This window comes from Equus quagga, chromosome 12 (genome assembly GCF_021613505.1).
Source record: "Equus quagga isolate Etosha38 chromosome 12, UCLA_HA_Equagga_1.0, whole genome shotgun sequence".
Taxonomy (NCBI): domain Eukaryota; kingdom Metazoa; phylum Chordata; class Mammalia; order Perissodactyla; family Equidae; genus Equus; species Equus quagga.
This window is the reverse complement of record NC_060278.1, coordinates 63553556-63574487: the sequence shown is the minus strand read 5'-3', so window position 1 is coordinate 63574487 and position 20932 is coordinate 63553556. Positions and strand designations below refer to the sequence as shown.

The following is a 20932-nucleotide window of genomic DNA, read 5'->3' as shown; positions in this document are numbered from 1 at the left end:
TGAGAGGCCAGAAACAAACAGAAGTAAACGTATACATGCCCAATAATGATAAATTACAAGAGAAAAATAAAGCTAGAAATAGGTATGGGGCATACCATTTTAAATAGGGTGGACATGGTAGGGCTTGCCAAGAGGATACCATTTCATGTCGTGAAACTACAGGCCAACCTGGGAGAATCTCTTGAGAAGGAGCTTTTCAGGTAACGGGACAGCCAGCGCAAAGGCCCTGAGGTGGGAGGCTGACTGGTGTGTATGAGGAACAGTGTGGAGGCCAGTATGGCTGAAGCAGGAGCCCTTTGGGTGTGGAAGTAGGAAATGAGGGAGAGAGGTAACAAGACAGGCAGGTGTGGCAGACCCCACAGGCCCTCTTAGGCTGTGACAATGGCTTGGGCTTTTTCTTTGGGGTGAGAAGCCGTGGGAGTGTTTGAGCAGAGAAGAGACACCATGAGTCTACCCCTGATCAGGAGGGTGTGCGGAGGACAGGGGTAGAAGCAGGACCACCATGCCGGAGGCTGGTGGAATCCAGGGCGGCAGTGGGGGTCCGGACCGCAGTCACAGTTGGGAAGTTAGTGAGAAGTAGGGGGATGGGGATGGCTTGGGGAAGAATGGCCAACAGATTTCAACTGCTGATATGAGAGGAGAAGAGTCAGGAAGGACCCACTGGAAGATGGAGTTTCCACTGGCTGGGGAGGTACCACGTGGCAAAGGAGCAGGTGGAGCCGGGCATTGGCTCTGGCATGTTCGCACTGCCTAGTGGTACCCAAGTGGAGGCACCAAGCAGACAGCTGGGTGTGCAAGTCTGGGCTCCAGGGAGAGGTCTGGGCTGAGGACAAGAGCGTAAGATGAAATCTGGGCGTTAACCTTTCAGCAATGAGGAAGCTGGTGGCGGCCTTGACAAGAGGAGTTCTGAGGGTGCTGGAAGTGACAGCCCATGGGTGTGGGCTTGAGAGAGAACAGGAGTGAGGGATCTCGGTGACACACCCAGCTGTGCTGCAGGAACTGGAGCAGCGCGCACCATGCAGGGGGCACAAGAGGGCCTGGCAGTGCTGCGAAGATGCTGTGTCTTGATCTGGGTGCTGGCTGTACACTTGCCAGCATAGCCATAAATGTACATCTCAATGAGTGACCACTTAGTCACTGCTGAGTGTCACACTTATGATTTGTGCACTTTCTGTAAGTATGTTATACTTCACTTAAAAAGTTGAAAAAAAGATTATGGGAAGAGGGAAATTGGATATGGTGCAGCGAGTTATTTTTTTTTTTTTTTTGGAAGAATTTTATTGGAAACAGAAAGAGAAATGGGTGGTAACTAATAGGAGAGGTGATGTCAAGCTTTTTTTTTTTTTTTTAAGCGGTGGGCAAAGCAAGGAGCCAAAGGGGCGACCCTCCTTAGGAGCTCATGAGGAGCAGCGGGAGGTGGGTGGGCGCTGGAGAGCCCCCACCTGAGAGTCCCGATTCCTGAGCTGCACAGGAAGCTTGGCTGAGAGCGCAGGTGTTGAAGTTTGAGGAGGAGGAAGGAGCAACCAGGTAGTGCCAGGGCCCAGGGAGCAGGATTGTGGCACCTGGTGGAGGTGAGTGTGCCTTGGCAGCGTGAGGTCTGCAGGGCTCCAGGGCTCCTCCGGCCCCATTCTTCAGTGCACGTGCAGCTGTGGCATAGGCGGAGCAGGCATGCACCAGGACTGCCGACCTGCCTGGAGAAGACCACAAAGCAAGAGATGCGGGAACTCGGGGACAGAGAGAAAGGAGCAGTGAAGACTGTGACGACGGGCCATGGCATCTGAGTGCCATGAGAAGGGAAGGAGCATGTGAGGGCAGTGCGGGCCAGTGGTAAGCTCCCTGCACTGCGCGTGCACTGTGCTCGGCACTGTGCTGGGTTCCCACGCACTTCCCCTCACTCATATCCTGCAGCCTCTGAGGAGGGTGCTCCTGTCCACATTTTCAGGCGAAGAAATAGGCCCAGAGAAGTCAAACAGCCGATCCCATGTCACACTTTCAGGGGCAGAGCCTGGGTCTTGTCCTCCTACCCAGCATCAATGTCCACCTCTGGGTTGGGGCTCAGTATAATGTGCTTGGTGACTGATTGCACCCGGATAAATGGGAAGAAGAAACCATGGATCTTGGTTTAGACCTTATGAATCCCCATACAGGGAAGAAGTATGTTGTCGAGTCCTTTCCTACTGTTTTCTCAGCGAAATAACAGCCCTGATTACAGCTCCCAGGGCTGGGTCTATCCTTCGCCCACCTGACTCCATTAGGACTGGATAATATTAAATCATGGAAAGAACTAGGCCATCCTGAGTAAGATGTATACTAAAGGTGTTTCTTATTTCTCCTGAATTTGACTTTCTCCAGCAGAGTAGAAATATGTCAAGTACATTGCAGGCTGTCCCTCCTCCCCTCTAAATAAGTGCAGATTCTGCGAAGGTGAAAGGAAATGATTATGGGATTTGGCCTGTGAAAACCTGTCACTCAGATAAGCCCTGGGAGAAGCATTGCTGTTCCAAAGGAAATTTAGTCTTTCCCTCCTGAATCTTTACCCTGGATGTTAATGCTAATTGCTTATGGCCTGTTGGTTGGATTCTTGTCAGTGATTTCAGCCAATTTCCCAGAACAAACCCAAACTTTTCTATAAACACTGTCCAGATCTGGGGCCTCTCCAAGAGAGCGAGGGCGTGGTTCCCCCACAGACTACCAGCTGGGTTTCGTTTTCGTAGTGGTGTTCTTGAGCCGCCATGTTCTTGGTGTTATAAAAGAACGAACCAGGAGGGCCAGCGGGACTTGATGACTTGCCCCATCTTCCAATTGCGTAATATCAAAAGAACAAGCTGATTTGCCCTTGGAAAAATGTGAGGTTGGAAGATGATTTGAAAATAGGGAGCAGGAGACTGTTGGGGACTTCTGCTGGTTGCCTAGACTAATGACTTCCTGCAGCTGGAATAACTTGACGTTTTATGTTTGTTTGTCGGTGTATTTATTTTACCAAGAGCTTCCTTGAGAGGCGGTTGAGCATGGAGCCTCCCAATCCCAATCTTCATGGCCTCTGCTTCTCGCCACTCCCCACGCATGTGTCTTACCTGCCTGTGGCTTCTGGGCCTTCGCTCTATGCGCCCCCGCACCCCTTCCTTCAGACTGCTTCAGCAGCCATGGCCTGGACATGTGACTGCTGAGTCCTCGCCCTACCCGCCAGCCCCTCCAGATGGATTCAGTGGCCATCTTCCTGTTTACATGGTTAGTCTCTGTGCCGACCACGGGGTGTCACTCACTGCCCACAAGTGTTGTGGCCTGTGCAGGAGGCAAAGGAACACCAGCCCTTGTTACCGGGGTGCAGCGAGCTTTAGGGCGCCGCAGAGGGAGCCATGCAGCATCTGGGGTGTGCTGACGGCCATGGGATCGTCCCTCCGTGGGGGTCAGGGAAGAGGTGCCCCTGAATTTCCTTCTCCTTCCTTCCTTCCCCCAGCCCATCACCCAAGGCCTTCTCACAGTCTTCTCCCAGAATGCATTGGAGGGGCCAGCCGGCAGCACTCCCCAGGCAACAGACGATGGGAGTCCACTGTGCCGTGTCTGCAAGCAAAAGAGCAGCTAGGGAGGGAAGCAGGTGTGTGCAGAAGATCCCCTGGCTTTGTGTTACAGGAAGAGCTGTGTGTGCTTCTCCTTGTTCCTGTTCTAGTATTTTGGGCCAGAGTTTGCCTCCCCAGGGACTGCCTCATCCCATCTCTGTCTGCGTCTCAGAGAGCTCCAGTTGTTACAGAGTGCAGAGTCCCTTCTGGAGGCCGACTAGGGCATTGCTCTCCGGGAGGTGCGGAGGCTGGGGCAGGGGTGCGGTTCCTGCAAGTGACTGAGGGAGCCCTTGGCCCGTGAGAGCTGGAGTGAGCTGGATCGCAGGCCACTGCTTCTCCTGTGGGGCCCTGAGAGATTCTTCACACCACAGCGCCACAGCTGGCGAGCATGGAGCAGAAAGGCCTGCCAGCCTCTGGACTCGCCCCGGCTCCCTGGGACACGGAACCTGCAGCGAGGTGGGGCACTAATGCTTTATTTGGAGGTACAATCCCAGCCAGTGAAAGCAAGGGAAAGTGGAGATGGGGCATGGAGGGAGGGAAAGGCACACAGGTGGTGCCTCACCACGCGGGCCACTACTTCCGCGGGGCCAGCTGGCTGCTCACCACAGTGGACAGGCTTGACCAAAATGGCAGAGGGGGAGCTGTAGGGGCAGTGTTTGTCCAGCTGCCACCACCCCACAGGTGGAGTGACAGGCCTGCCTGGAATGGTGGCGGAGCTGAGGCCTGGGGCAGAGGAGGCAGTATAAGTGCAAACTTACCCCCTAAGGTTGCGTCTCTGAGCCTGCATTTCTTTATCTTTCCTGACCACGCTTTGGAAAGCAGTGTGAATATCAGTGACATCCTTATCTTGTCTCGGATCCCTAAGGGAAAATTTCCCACTTTCACTGTTAAGTAAGACTTTTCAGATATCTTGTTTTTTAGTCATGAACAGATGTTGAATTTATTGAAAGCTTTTTATATAACTGAAAAAATTATGAGTGTTTTCACTCATACAATCTACAATCTGGTAAATTGCACTGACTGATTTGAAAATGTTAAACCAACCTCACGTTCATAAAGTAAACCTTAATTGGTCAAATTTTTATATGTTGTTGAAGTTGTGTGCTTCTGTTTTGCTTGGATTTTTGCATCTGTGTTCATGAGAGAGATTGGTCTATATTGTCCTTTCTGGTAATTTCTTCATTAAATTTTGGTAGCAATATTATGCTAGTTGTGAAATTTTGCCCTTTTTAGTGTTCTCTGAAAGTTTTTATAAAACTAAAATTATTCATTTGTTGAATCTTTGGTAGCACTCACTGTTAGAGCTATTTTGGCCTGAATCTTTCTTAGTAGGAAGGTTTTTAATTACTGATTTCATTTATTTAATATTAATGTCTAATGAGGTTGCATTTTGGCAAGTTGTATTTTTCTAGAATTTTGTCAATTTCATCTACATTATCAATTTTATTAATCTTTTCAAAGTATGAATTTGGACCTTCCCTGTTTCCTTTTTTGGATATAAATAGAAGGATGGATAGATAGACAGACAGACAGACATAGCTCCCAAAAGACAATGTTGTTATTGTTTGATCTTGTGAGTATTTATTTACATATACCCACATATTCTACTTACTTTGTTCCTTATTTCTCCCTGAATCTTTGACATTCCAGCTTGAATAATTTCCCTTTTGTCTAAAGAACATCCTTCAGATTTTCCTGTGGTGTGGATTTGCTGGTGGTACGTTCTCTCTGTTTTGTATCATTGGAAATGTCTTTTTATTGCCTTCTCCTTGCTGATGTTTTTACTAAGTATGGAATTCTAATTGACAGTTTCCTCTTCAGTGTGTTGAAACTTCTGATAAACCCATTCACTGAGTTATAATATTTTTTCTTTTTATCAATTCTAGAATTTCTGTGTTTCTTCTTTCTCCAAATTGCTAGAACTGTTTTTCTAGTTTCCAATTACCTACCAAGATTTTCAAACTTTGGTTTCCTTGAATAGTAAGCAGAGGTACTTGGTGGTTGTTTATATGCCTGATGATTACAACATCTGGGGCCCCTGTGAGGCTGTGGGTTTTTTTCTCCTTGTTCTCACTCATGGTCTATTTTCTTAGATATTTTTGATGCATGTTGGTCATTGTTTTTGAAAAAAGTATTCACAGAAATATTTTGAGGATTAGGGTGACGCCGCCTTCCTTCAGACAGACTATTTCTTTGCTTTTGCAAGGACATGGGCACAAAGAACTCAGCGTCTCCTCAGTGCAAGCTCGTGCTTTGAGTTGATGCAAAGCAAGGCTGTAATTCATGAGAATGCAGGTCTATTTCTGCTTCACTCTTTCTCCTATGCTTTAACTCTTTGGTGCTCCATCCTCTGGCAGGGGCCAGTGTGCCAAGATTGCCCTCTGAACCCCCAAAGGAAACGGAAACTCGCCCTTCAGGCACCTCTTATGGGTCAGCAGGTCTCACCAGGCACAGGGGTTGCCATGTTCCTGTCTCCCTGCAGATTCTTGTCCTCTTCCTGGTCTCAGCCTAGTAATTCCTCATGCACTTATTTCTTTCATGCTTTTTAAAGTATTTTTGAACATTTCCTCAAGGATTTTTAGCTGTTTTCTGCAGAACGGTTACTAGTGACATTATCAGAAGCAGAACTCTGCATTTCTCTCTTTCCTTAATTGTTTATACAGAGAATGCATTCCTCTCACAACAGGAATATTTCTTTCATTAGAAAATTGGAGGCTTAGTTGAGGAACTTAGATTATCTGTTGCTTGAATTCCCATTCTTTCTGGTGCTGACAAAAACTTGAAGTGGCTCTTTGCTCTGTGTGTGTGACTATGCAGTGCCACTGAGGTTGATAAGCCATGTGAGAAAATGGGACAAAGCCTGTCACTGAAACTCACCCCCATGTAAATGAGAAAACACGGGGTCTGGCACTTTGTAGGTGCTCACGAAGTCCTGGGGGTATTTGTGTCTCGTGCATGTGTCTGCACACCCATTTTCTGTTTGGCCATTTCGTACAGATGAACCATGTGCTTATCAATGGGTGTCCAGACAGAGTTGGGAGGAGTTGGCCATGACTGAGATCCAATCAAGCTGCCAAATAGTCTGGGCACGGGCCCTATTCAGGGCTGTGGGCAACTGGCACTAACCCCACTGGGACCTCTGGCAGACAGTGCCCATCTCACTCTTCCAAGCTGCTCCCCCAAGGAGAGGGTGCTGTCAGTCACAGGTTGAGGGCTTCTCCAAAGGAGTGTTAATTCTCTGGCCCTTCTGGATTGTTCCTGCATCCTAAGTGGAAACAACAGAGGAAACACACAGAGGTGACCTGAGTGGGGCATTGCCTCAGAGACGGAGTTAATCACGCTGACATAAACTGGATGCTGCAGAAGGAAGTAGGTTAATGTAGGACTGGGAAGGCAGGGTGGGGCCAGAGAGCCTTGAGTGCAAACTAGAGTCTGTCTGTTAACAGAGCATTGTAAGTCCGAGAGTATAGGTTGGAAGTAGACCACCATAAAGAACAGTCAGAAAGCAGAGGATGGAAACAATATGTTCTAAAATAGACTCGTCCTTAGACCGGAAAATCTTTTCACAAGGAAATGAACAGAGACATTTGTCAGGCACCATGGGGTCTCTGTGGATATCTGCTGTACACCCTTGGGGTCACCAGAGATAGATGGAGGAAGACACGGGACAATTCGTGTCCCTCCAGCCTCCCAACAGCCAGAAGCATAGTCACAGCAAACCTTTGACTGGCATGATAATTGAACGGGGACTTTTTCAAACACTTGAAGCAAAATGCTTTAGATGTTTTCAGAAGCTGTCACTTGTCCATCTTTCTAACAGTCTATCTCATGGAAACAATCCAGCATTTTCTTGTTCTCATATCTAAAGCTTGTCACAAAAATAGAATTTGGAAATGTTCACTATTCTTTTTTTTCGAAGTTGTGTGCTCAGAACAGGTGCATTACATGCAACTGGACCCTGCGTATTCCACTCACTGAATGGTCTTGTTCGTGATCATCACCAAGTCTTGGAGTTGATGTTTTATGTACTTCCCCATGTCCCTCTTTTGTCCTCAAGTTCGTTATTCTCATATGTCCCCTAATTTATAGTAAATTGAGTTCCACCCACTGAATGCATCTGTAGGCACTAACAGATTCAGAATTAGCACAAGATCCAGCTTTTTCCTTGAGAGTCACAGATCATCCAAGGTAATAGGCAGATAGGGGTTAGCTGGTTAAGCAGGGTAACTACTAACGCCATACAGTCTGTGCTGGAGTCGGGGAGAAAGACATGGCAAAGCATGGCCCACCCCTAGGAGGTGTGAAGAAGCAGGAGTATGGGACCACATGGGAAGGAAAATGCTACCAAGGGACAGAATGGCTGGGAAGGACCAGGGACAGGCCCACGTCAGCCTCCCAAGGTGACTGATATGTGAATTATGGTGAGGGAAGTGGTGGGGCTGCAAGAGCCCAGCCAGCCACAGGAATAGTGTTGGATTTGCAGACAAATAGATTAAAAAACATTGCTAGAGGGATGGGCCTGATATATCAGATGGATATATATTAACTTGCATTGAGAAAATGTGCAATGGCAGCTCAATGACCAGCAAGTTATCTCCTTCTCTCTCTCTCTGCCTAATCCCTTCCTCTCTCTCTCCTGCCCCTCTGCTGTCTCTGTCTCCATATGTATGTCTAATATGCTGATTGTAGCTTCTGAGAGCTGTTTTTCAACTTCTGGGTTTAAACACTTCCATATAAATATTAATGATCTGGTACAGCCAAGACAAATCAGATTTCTGATCTATTTTTCCCCTGGAATCTGTGCTGGAGTTCGTTGCTGATTTCTAACTTTTTCTGGTGTGTAGATGAGTGGGTACATCGTGTCTGTTTTGCTCCCTGGGGCATGTTGGATGGACTTTTTTCTGTTATAGGTGATGCATTGTCTCAGAAATTAGCATCTTGATTTTGTGACTGTCTGTAGCAGAGAAACCCTCATGCTGACTGTCCAAGGGCAGAGCTCATGCAATGCCTGCACGTTCAGAATCTAAGGTTAAAAGTGCAATGTATTAAATTGTACATTCCTCCATCTGCCTTATGGCTCACCTCAAATTCCACTTCCAAATGTATGATCTTTTTGTTTTTAGACGATGTATCTGAAGCTTTGAGGATACAATATGCCTCTAAAAGCAGAATTGCTCACGTTTCTTTTCCAACTCTTTTAAGAGTCTGGCCCTCTGCATGGGTCCTCTGACATCCTGAGAACAAAACAGAAGGTGCAGTGCCAGGAGCTTTTGCTTTTGTGCAGTAGCCATGCCTATGAATGCTGAGTCCAGCCTGGCCAGATCCTGGGACACACACTCAGCCAGGCATGCCCTGATTGATGACAGAGCCACCAAAGGGTCACTACAAGTGTCTCTGGCCGCAGCCAATAAACAGTCCCTACCGGCCTCAGATGGCCTTGAGTATAGTCTCAGGGCTCCATGTGTGTCAGGGATATGACTGTGATATTGTCGCCAGTGGGACACCCCTGCTTCCTGAACCGGGGACAGGCAGGGCTCCTGGTTCATCTCACCCATCATCACATGAAGTACCACCTTGCATGGAGGACAGCAATTTCATGTGCTTCAACTCGCATGTATATTTGTGCAAGCGGAACAGTCAAGTTCAAGAAAAGTTGTGATTTACGGACAAAAAGAACAGGATAGTGGTCACCAGTGGCAGGGGTCGGGGTGGGCACAGGGGGAAGGGTTGCAATTATATGGTATATGACAAATAATAATGTACAGCTGAAATTTCACTACATTATAAGCTATTATGACCACAATAAAAAAAATAAAAGACTACTCCACAAATCTCAATGACCCATTGAGCAGGCCAAAAGATAGGATAAATGTTAAAATGTCTATAAATGCTAAGGTCCTTTACCAAAATAAATTGTTCTTTTGAACTCCTTAAAAGAAAAAGAAGGGTCATAATGAGTCATTGAGTGATGAGCACGTGACAGATTTTCGTGGAAATGTAGAGTCATTTTTGATACATCTCTGACATTTTGATTTTGACGTTGATGGAATTCAGTCTCTGTCGCTAACAGAGACCCCCTCACTGAGCTACCTCGCCCATCAGGCCAGCTGCACGTGGGCTTCTTAAAGGTGCTTATAAAATTACCATCTGCACATCCACCATAAAAATGACCCATCAAGAGGACAGGAGCCTTGGCTTATGACCCTGGAAGTAGCTTCTCTTGGCCGTGCCCCTCTTTTCTTGCTTCCTTGATGAGCATTAGCATTTTCTGGCACTTCAAGAGTTCTATGAATCCTAGGCATAGAGCTTAGCGGATGCCAAATTTAGAGCTGAAAAAGTTACCCTGAGCACAGTGTGTCTACTGTGACCGCCAGGGCAGATGTGGGGTATTCCTCACTTTAATTTTTCTTCTCTCCTTTTGGATAGGGCACTCTGTTCTTAAACTGTCTGGATTATGTGTAAAATAGTGAGGAATCTTTGAAGCACACCACAGCGTGTGTTTACGTTGGTCTGCTTCTGCGTCCACCTGAGCTTTACGCTGCAGCAGTGTGCAAGCACACTCAAGGACAAGGGGCCTGGTGAGCCCACATACTCAGCTTCTGAGTGTGTAGGTGAGAGCTGTGGGGCTGGTTGCCTCAAAAATAATTCAAAGATAAATGATGAAGCAACGAGTTCTTGAGTGAACGTGACTGCAGATTGCTTAGAGGAATTGGAAACAGCAAGATCTGTAGGCAGAGAGAGGGGTTTTATGGAACTGGCCCTGCACTGGGGTATAGTAAAATGCAAGTGGTGAATTTATGAGGATGAGTCAGCTGCTCCCGGGGCCAATCCCCTCTTTTGGCCATGGCCTGGACCCTTCTCTTCTCCCATCAAGGCACAGCTGTTGTTCTCCAGAAAGCTCCATGGTTTGGGACCACTTAGCATTCATATCAGCCTCCCCTGCAAGGCACAACCTCCACGTGGACAGTATCACCCCTCAGGAGCCCCCTGGCACTGCCCACTCCATCCAAACTGACTGGGGATTTTCAAAGCAAGCCTGAACCCCAAGGCTTCCCCACTATCCCCATTCTCCCAGCACCCTCAGCCTCTTGCTACATTGCTACCCTCCAAGGCCACCTGTCTTCATCCCAGGCCCACACTGCCCACCATCACCAGATGGAGTCTCTGGTAGACTCTTCTTGGGCACCCAGAGAGCCACAGGAGCCTCCGGGCTGTCCTGATACAGTTTACAGGCACAGAAAGCACCGAGAACAGACTGGCAGTACGTTCGAATCACCCCAGGAATTCTTATAAACACAGTGGAGACGTGCTAAGTAGGTGGAGAGAGAGGGCATCTTGAGACCCTATCCCCAGAACTCAGTTTCAAAATTATTTTCTGCATTCCTGAGATGATGTTGAATAATTTTGCCTGGTCCTAATAGGCGTATAAAGTACCTTGTGTTACTTTGGAAATGACATGCAGAGTTTGAAAACCAAAACAGATTTTGTAAGTGACACATCTTCCTTCCAGAGTTATCTGTGTCCATGAAATGGTTGAGGATCACCTGTCAAGGACACTTGGGAGCACGTGTATGTATCTAGCATTGCACACAAGGGAGCCCTGTGCCAATAAGCCAGATCTCAGGTCACAGCCGCATCTCTGATTCCGTAGCAGGGTGGCTGAGTCGCGCACGCCGCCCACAAAAGAAGCTCAGGTTTGTGCAGCACCTGATTGCTCTGACCCTGAAGCTGGTTTTCAGGTAATTGGCAAGGTATCCAGCAAGGCACACTCACAGCGTGGCCCGATTTATTATGCGTGAATGTTGAATCATGAGAAAGGGAGTTGCCCAAAGTTCAGCTGCCTTGCTCGAGCCTGAAGGAAGCTGGAGCCCCAGTGCAGCCGCCTGGCGGCCCCCTGCAGCTGGGCACCATGTGTCTGCTCAGGTGCACGTGGGTGTTCTTTGCCAAAGTTGTGCTTGTGGCTTCCCAGGGAGGAGGCGATGTGCGCAGGGATAAAGGGGAGCCGCTCTGGGCAGCTTTTCCTTCTAGGAAAGGCTTGTCTCTTGCCTGCGGGCCCTGCTGCCTTGCTGCAATTACAGCAAGTGGGAAGAGCTGGCATCTCAGCTCTCTAGTCAGAGGGACGTTTCCTGTCCTAGGTGGGCTCTCTCAGGCACAGTTCCTGGAGGATTGTCTGGAATCTCTCCCACGCATGAACCTGGAGATGCTCAGGAGATCCTGCGTGCTGCCTAAGAGGGTTTTCTTTCTTTCTGTTAACGGAACCAGAATTTGTCCACATCCAAGCCTCCAAACCGCTGTGCAGATGCCCGGGCCTCCCTGCCCTCTGCCCACCACATTCTCTGGGCTGTGAGTCCTCAGGTCCTCTCTCTACAAAGCTCTTGTCATCGTTGTTCCTCTCTCAGTCCCTCTGCCCTGCCCTAGGTCCTCATGACCTCCTTTCTGAGCCATTGAACATGTTCCAGCTCATGACCCTGTTTCCAGCTTCTCCTTGTTCTCCCAGTTAATATTCCTGAGGCAGATAGGCCATGCTGGGCTCCAGCATGCAGGCCTCAGTAGCTCCCACTGCTCTGCAGAAGAGACAAGAGCCCCTCTTCCTGGAGGCCCAGGGCCCTCACGACTGGGTTCAGGTCTCTGCTTCCAACAGCCCACCTTCCCACAGCCCTACAACCTGTTCGCTGGGGCCAGGACATGGCCCACACTCCCACACCCACTGCCCTGGCCCCCATGCCGCCTCCCCAGGAATCCTTTCTTGGCCCTCCCACCCTGCAGGCTTCCACGTGGTCCACAGAAATCCATGCCCTTCCTCTGTGACCCAGATGCTCACGCAGTGCAGCTGCTCAAAGGAGATGCTCTGGTCCTTTCTGGTTCTCTTTATGTTCCGTGGCACCCATCTGAGACACGGGTGGGAACTATCTCTTGGCTCAAGACTCACAGGGAATCGGGCCAGCCTCATCTTCCTGTCAGTGTCAGACGTGATCCCCAGGAGGGGGTGAACCTGTGATTCAGGAGTTCTAAAACAAAATACAGGGGCCCATGAGGCCCCACTGCTGTCCTGTAATGGCACATCTTCGTGAAGGCGCTCTTGCTTTATCCGAGTCCATTGCATAACTGTGCTGACAGGTACATGACCACTTAAAGGCAATAGCAAGAAAATATCACCCCGTGGAATATTGCATTAATTTATCTATCAAATTCTGTAAGCGTATGATTGGTTAAATGCAGACAAATTATGCCTGCCTCCATTCTTGTCATAAGAGCCTTTCATGAGGAAGGCCAGTTCTTTCTGAAATTCTCTCTTACTCGTCACCACTTCAGGAGCAGGCAGGCCTCAAAGTGACTTGACGTATTTCACCAGAGTGATCTCTTCCCCAGTGGTTCTGCTTTTTCATTAGATAGGAACAGTCTGACTCTGCTTGAAGGGTTTGGGGAGGTGGTGTCTTTGATTTAGGACAGAGGGCTTAACCCTTTGGTGCCAGGACAGAAATCAGGCATGCCCCAAACACTGTCCCCAGCCCCGTCTGATTAGGAATATTGTGACTGGCCCTCTGATGTAAACCTCCAATGTCCTTGTCTTAATGCCGGAGAGGAAAGAAGTGTGTGTGCATCATGCATGGCGTGGAACGTCATGAGCCATAAAACTAAAGAATGGCTTTGGCAGCAGACTTAAAAGTGATCTTGACACAACCTTTCATTAACCTGCAAAATGGTGACTTTTATTTGCCAGTAACTTACAGAATTCAAAAGCTAGGGGAAAAGGCTTCAAGCAGAATCAATCTTAGATGTTTCTATATATCTAAACTCAGAATTATTTCCCCTCACCTCCCAGCGTAGAATTATAATAATAGTTTGCCACCATCAAAAAGAATGAATTAAGGGTTTCAGTTCGTGGTGGTCTATGAACAGATGGGTATAAGAGTCAAGAACTCAGGGTTGCAGGGAGTCCCTGATCTAGGCACATCACTGTCAGCCACTCAGGGACAGGACGTGTCACCTGCTGTCTACCCTAGGGACAGGACGCCTCCCCCAGTCCATCCTAGGGATGGGTCACCTCTCCCAGTCCAGCCTGGGGATGGGTCACCTCTCCCAGTCCAGCCTGGGGATGGGACACCTCCCCCAGTCCACCCTGGGGACGGGTCACCTCCTCCAATCGACCCTAGGGACAGGACACCTCCTCCAGTCCACCCTGGGGACAGGTCACCTCCCCCAATCGACCCTAGGGACAGGATACCTCCCCCAGTCCACCCTATTGACAGTGGCAGTGATGGTGGCCATCATCACCTGAGCACTTACATGTGCCAGGACCCATGCAGGACATTTTGTGAGCTTTCTCGTACATGTCCCTCGACAGTTCTAAGATGAAATAAGGAAACTGCATCTCAGAGAGATCAGGTAACTAGTCCAAGGCCCCAGCCCTAGGGCAAGAGTGCAGGACGCAGACCCGGGCTGGAGATCTGCCTCAGAGCAGACACTTTAACACTTGGCTAAACTGCCTCTCTCCAAAACAAACCAGAACGTCCCGTATCTCCATGTCATTCAGATAAGGGGTCTGAGTGTTGGGGGTGGGATTTTGGAGACTATCTTGGTGACATTCACTCCCAGATGTGTGACTCTGAGCAAGTTACCCTTCCTGATCCTCCAAGATAAGACAAGATGAGGTAAGGCTAATGATGGCATCTGGCACCACAGAGCTGCTGTGTACCCTGTATGAGCACAGGTGGACACACTCTGCAAAGTCAGAGGAATGGCACCATCCTGACCTGGACTGCCTGTCCTCGTCCTCATCTGCCTCCTTGAACAGAGTTGCATCCCCCACGCCCAGTGCTATCTTCTTGCTGGCCCATGGTTGGTTTCCTGTGACACAGACCTGCCCACAGGGATACCAGGGCCACCAGGATAGCCCATAAATGCTTTAACCTGCCAAGGCGAAGACCTGCCTGCAGCCTCCCATGGTGTCTTGCCACACCTGCACCTTGTGCGTCCACCGGTTGCAGCTCCCAAACTCCCTGCCCCACCCCCACCTCACCTCAGAGCCTCTGCCCAGTGGCTCTCCCTTCACACCCACCCTCCTGTTACCACACAGTCTTGGTAACAGCTTTCCAAAGCCCCTCTGGACGGCTGAGTCCCACTGCCTGTCATGCCCCTGTAAGCCCTGGATAGTCAGCTCTTCTCCAGTTACAATGAAGGGACTTCAGGTGATGTTTCCAGTCTGAATCATGACCTCCCCCAATGACCAGAATGTAAATAAGATTTGGAGTCTGAATTCTTAGCATCTGAAGACAGGAGAGAATGGGCTTGGATGGCGAGGGCATGCTGCCTCCTGGGTGGGGCGAGGGTTGCTGGGTGCTGGTGAAAGTTCATAAAGAAGGCACTGGTGATCCAGGGGATTGTGCATCACTTACAACCTTAGCACGCATTGTGCGAGCGTGTAGTATTCGCGTGAATCTGTGGCCTGGGAAAGGAGTGTAATAAATTCACCCTTGTTTGTTTGATTGGTTGGTTGGTGAAAAGATTAACACAGGAGGGCAACATCCAAGAGGAAAGGAGCCTGGTGTACAAGAGCACTTCTCCCAAAACCTCCTGCTCTCACTGGTGGAAAAAGACAACCTGAGGGGAATGAAGGTAAATCCCTAATTTAAGATTCTGCAGTGATCAGGGAAATATATGCAATTAGACCTTAGAGATTAGGTCAAGGAAAATGCGATGAGAAAGAGCCACTTCTATGTGGGAAAGAAGCTAGCCCTCTGCTCAGAGCCTTCTTGGAGGTTGTCAGGGTATAAATAAGACATAAATAGGATTAAAGTACTAATTGACAAATTGTTGTCAAGGAGAAGTCCTGCTTCACCTATTTAAATGCTCAGAATATATTTAGAATGCTTATTATGCATAAACTAATATAACCCAAAGGCCTGAGCCCTCCCTTTCAACACAGGCATGTTGGAGAAAGAAATGAACAAAACATAACAATACCTTAGAGTTTGGACCGTGTGTGGGGAAAAGTCTTGAAAAATATGAATGGTCAAGTATTTTTAATACAATGTTATTGCATTCAAGGACTTCTGTGACCTAGTAGTTAACTAGTTTATATTTCAAAGGAGTTCTTTCAGTGGCCTACTTTAATAAATGAAAGCTAATAGTCAAAATTAACAATTTGTAGATGTTTATCAAATTCTTAAAGACATCAGTATCTTAAGTAGATAAGGCAGCTTCCTTGCTAGTATTTTAACATCCATTTAATTGGTCCACACAGCTTTCTGTCCATCCTAATAGCCCGCTCCTCCTGTGTGATGGTCCTTTAAAGCTCCTGATACCCTAAAACCCATCTGAAATAAGCCTGAGGGGGCGTTACTCCCAGGTGGCAGGATTTGGGTTCTGAGAGCCAAAGGCAACACACAACACCTGAAATTCCTAGTTGGCGATCACCCCAGGTTTTCTGAACCCAGGTTCCGCCTTCTCTAGGTTCCTCTCTGCAGCCAATATTTTCCTTCCCAAATCAGGTTCCTACCCTGAATTATTTGACATCTCTGTGGAGACAGTGGTGCTTGTGGGGGGTCTGGGAGCACCAGGAGCCCCTGCTGTGCCGGCTCCATCCTCCTCATGGACTGGGGGCTAAGCAGGCTTCACCTGTCCAGAACCACCCCCCCCCCACTTCCTCTCCAGGCAGCGTCTCCTCACAGGCACCTTTGCAGAGAGGACACAGGTCCTCAGTTTGCTCCCACACTGCTGTCCTTGAAATAGGCACCCAACAAAAGGTCAGTGGGGCCTTTCGTCTTTCACCTCTTCCACTCAACATGCTGCTCCCCAGAGACCCCAAGGTCCTTCTTTCAGCTCAGAGCACATGGGATTGTCTCTTCCCTCCGGCTCTTCTCTTCGCTTCCTCTCTCTTCCCTGGAGCCCTAAGAGGTCGAGGGAGGTCATTTGGAACATCCATGAACTAGGATGGGAAATGAGTTGCATCATGATTTTCACCAACCTCTAACCAAAATTTGGCATTTCCTCCAGTTATGAAGGTAGGCAACAAACCACATTGTTGTGACTTCATCACCAGCAGAAACCACAGCTGTCTTCACTGCAGGTGACAGTTGTTGAAGATATCTCAGAATATTGCTTATGTTCATCACTACTTTGAAAACACAAACCCAAGTGCAGACATACCTCATTTCGTTGCGCTTCGCCTTACTGCTCTTTGCAGATATTTTGTGTTTTGTTTGTTTGTTTGTTCTTTTGCAGGGAAAGATTCACCCTGAGCTAACATCTGTTGCCAATCTTCTTTGTTTTTTCTCCCCAAAACCCCAGTGCATGGTTGCATATCCTAGTTGTAAGTTCTTCTATGTGAGCTGCCGCCACAACATGGCACCTGACAGATGGGTGGTGTGGTTCCTCCACTGGGAAGTGAACCCAGGCTGCCAAAGTGGTGAAAGTGCTGAACTTTAACCACTAGGCCATCAGGACTGGCTCCCAGATATTTTGTTTTTTATGAATTAAAGGTTTGTGGCAATCCTGCATTGAGCCATTTTTCCAACAGCGTTTGCTCACTTTGTGTCTCTGTGTCACATTTTGGTAATTCTCACAATAGCTCAAACTTTTTCATTATTATTATATTTGTTATGGTGATCTGTGATCAGTATCTTTGATGTTATTCTTGTCATTGTTGTGGGATGCCACAAACCACGCCCACATAAAACAGCAAACTCAATCGACAAATGCGGTTGTGTGTTCCAACTGCTCCACCGACTAGCCGTTCCCCATCTCTCTCCTTCTCCTTGGGTCTCCCTGTTCCCTGAGATACAACAATATCGAAATTAGGCCAATTAATAACCTACGATGACCTCTAAGTCTTGAAGTGAAAAGAAGAGTTGCACATCTCTCATTTTAAATCCAAAGCTAGAAATGGTTAAGCTGAGTGAGGAAGGCGTGTCGAAAGCTGAGACAGGCCAAAAGCTAGGCCTCTTGCACCAAACAGTCAAGTTGTAAATGCAAAGCAGAAGTTCTTGAAGGAAATTAAAAGTGCTACTCCAGGGAACACACGAATGATAAGAAAGTGAAACAGCCCTATTGCTGATATGGAGGAAGTTTCAGTGGTCTGGAGAGGAGATCAAACCAGCCACAACATGCCCTTAAGCCAAAGCCCGATCCAGAGCCAGGCCCTGACTCTCTTCAATTCTGTGAAGGCTGAGAGGGGTGAGGCAGCTGCAGAAGAAAAGTCTGAAGCCAACAGAGGTTGGTTCATGAGGTTTGAGGAAAGGAGCCGTCTCCATAACAAAAGTGTAGGTGAGGCAGCAAGTGCTGATGTAGAAGCTGCGGCAAGTTCTCCAGAAGATCCGGCTAAGATCATTAATGCAGGGGCCGCCCTCAACAACAGGTTCTCCGTGCAGAGGAGACAGCCTTATATTGGAAGAGAGGCCATCTAGGACTTTCATAGCTAGAGAGGAGAAGTCAGTGCCTGGCTTCAAAGGACAAACAGACTTGTTAGGGGCTAATGCAGCTGGTGACTTTCTGTTGAAGCCAGTGCTCACTTACCATTCTGGAAATCCTAGAGCCCTTAAGAATTATGTGAAATATACTGTTCCTATGCTCTGTAAATGGAACAACAAAGCCTAGATGAGACCACATCTGTTAACAACATGGTTTCCTGAGGGTTTTGGGGTTTTTTTTGAGGAAGATTAGCCCTCAGCTAACTGCCGCCAATCCTTCTCTTTTTTTTTTGCTGAGGAAGGCTGGCCCTGAGCTAACATTCGTGCCCATCTTCCTCTACTTTATATGTGGGACACCTACCACAGCATGGCTTGTCAAGCGGTGCCGTGTCCACACCCGGGATCTGAACCAGCGAACGCCAGGCCACTGAAGCAGAACGTGTGCACTTAACCGTTGCACCACTGGGCCAGCCCCTTCCTGAGTATTTTAAGCCCACTGTTGAGACCTACTACTCAGAAAAAAATATTTCTTTCCAAATATTACTGCTCATTGACAATGCACCTGGTCCCCCAAGAGTTCTGATGGAGATGCGCAATGAGATTAATGTTGTTTTCATGCCTGCTAACACAACATCCATTCTGCAGCCCAAGGATCAAGCAGTAATTTTGACTTTCAAGCTGTGTTATTTAAAAAATACATTTTGTAAGGCTATTGCTGCCATAGATAATGATGCCTCTGATGGATCTGGTTAAAGTAAATTGAAAGCCTTCTGGAAAGGATTCACCATTAAGAACATTTGTGATTCATGGGAAGAGGTCAAAATATTAGCATTAACAGGAGTTTGGGAGAAGTTGATTCCGACCCTCATGGAAGACTTTGAGGGACTGAAGACATTAGTAGGGGAAGTAACTGCAGATGTGGTGGAAACAGCAAGAGAACCAGAATTGGAAGTGGAGCCTGAAGATGTCACTGAGTTGCGGCGACCTCATGATCAAACTTGAACAGATGGGGAGCTGCTACTTATGGATGAGCAAAGAAAGTGGTTTGTTGAGATGGAGTCTACTCCTGGCGGAAACGCTGTGAAGATTGTTGAAATGACAACAAAGGATTTAGAATACCACATAAACAGTTGATAAAGCAGCAGCAGAGTTTAAGAATATTGACTGCAATTTTGAAGAAGTTCTTCTGGGGGTGAAATGCTACCAAACAGCATCACATGCTACAGAGAAATCATTCATGAAAGGAAGAGTCAATCCATGTGGCAAACTTCATTGTCGTCTTATTTTAAGAAATTACCACAGTCACTCTAACTTCAGCCTCCGCCACTCTGATCAGTCAGCAGCCATCAACATTGAGGCGAGACCCTCCGCCAGATTACGACTCGCTGAAGGCTCACGTGATGGTTAGCTTTATTTAGCAATGAAGTATTTTTTAATTAAGATGTGTTAATGCTGGGTTTTTAGACATAATGCTATTGCACGCTTAATAGACTACAGTATAGGGTAAACAAGTTTTATATGCACTGGGAAACCAAAAAATTCTTGTGATGTGCTTTATTGCGGTGTTCATTTTATTGCGGTGGTCTGGAAGTGAACCCACAATATCTCTGAGGTCTACCCATACTAGTTATTATCTAGTGCCTTAATAAAGTGATACAAGTGGTAATATAGTTACAATTGTGACTTTTTAGTATTTTCTCAGCTCTATTTCAATATATTTGGTTCCTGTTATAACCCTTTGTATTTTATTTTATGAATTTAAAACCTCTGTTCTGAGAAAGTGTCCATTGGTTTCACCAGGTCCTAAAGGGGTCCGTGGCACCAAAAATGTAAGGACCCTGGTGGGTGTTCCAACATGCTCGTCCACCTGGCTGGAGCCTCTTTCCCACGCAGTCCTACCATCTCTTTGTTTTCAGTAAGGCCTTTCCTAGACCTCTCCTCTTCTACCTGCATCCTCCCAGCTCTGCCCTGGAGACTTGCAAAAAGAGGAACCAGAAGTTTCCCATTTCGGATGGGGCTCAGTTCACAGTGTAAGGTCACAGGCCACCCTACTCACCACTCTTGCCTCCCTTCCCTGCAGCGAGGGGCCTGCCCTCTGACTCTCGGTCCTTTGCAGTCCCGACGACCACAGGTGTCAGGGTTCAGCAGAAGGAGAAAATATTGAAGGCAACTTGTGGGGCCCAGTGGCATCTCTGGGGAGAAGGAGTGACGAGGCCTCACTGCAAAGTGAAGCTGAAAATAGCAACTTACAGGATGGTCACAGGGCAGCTGGGAGGCTCGGGCCTCACAGCCTTCAAACTCCCATAGCAATACCCATGGGCTTTGAGGAGAGAAGACCATCCTATGGCTTCTCTGTTTGCTTTTTCTCTGTAAGTCGTGCACTTCGGAACTCTTAACTGAGCACCGACTGCATACCAGACACGATGCCAGGTGTTGGGGACACGGCAGAGAACAGATGTGGGCCCTGCACTTGTGGGAATTTAAATTATGTGCCCCGAAGTGGAGCCCTGTTCCCTAAGGGTCTTGGCTGAGAAGGCATTTCTGGAGGTAGTTGCCCTCCTTCCATCTTCCCTCTCAGGTTTCCCTGCCCCTGTCAGGCCTCTCCCCAACCTCCTACATCTGCTCAGATCCCACCGGGCCTTGTTCCCCTCACCATTGGGCAGCCTCATTCACTTTCACAGCTCCAGACATCAGTTTCCCAATGTCTAGCTCCTGCTCAGACCACTTGCTTGGGGTTTAGAGAATATCCTCCTAAAGTACAGCCAACCAGCAGCGAGTGGCAGGAGCCGAGGGAGCCTGGCCCGCATCCTCCCTGCGCTGTCTTGGGAACGGGCCTCTCGTCCCGAGCTGTGCCCACCAGAACCTCGGGCTCCTCCTGGCCCATCTCAGTCCTTCCTCTCCCTCGTCTCCCAACCTCACTCACCAAACTGCTGTTGGCATCAGACGCCCGCCTCCCTCCTTTCCACT

At 48.1% G+C, this 20932-nt stretch overlaps 1 protein-coding gene across 7 annotated transcripts in view; it reads left to right on the top strand.

Moving 5' to 3' along the window:
- Positions 1-20932, top strand: part of SYNDIG1 (synapse differentiation inducing 1) — a 186651-nt gene that overhangs the window by 117554 nt on the left and 48165 nt on the right. For 3 of the 7 annotated variants that reach the window (XM_046679675.1, XM_046679674.1, XM_046679676.1), the window contains exon 4: positions 15063-15173. The exons of 2 other annotated variants lie outside the window; for them this stretch is intronic. In XM_046679675.1, coding sequence (XP_046535631.1) covers positions 15063-15173 — 111 coding nt within the window. Of the gene's footprint in view, positions 1-3457; positions 3989-15062; positions 16801-20932 lie in introns of those variants that run through there. 2 more of the 7 variants (XM_046679679.1, XM_046679678.1) reach the window with 2 other exon arrangements.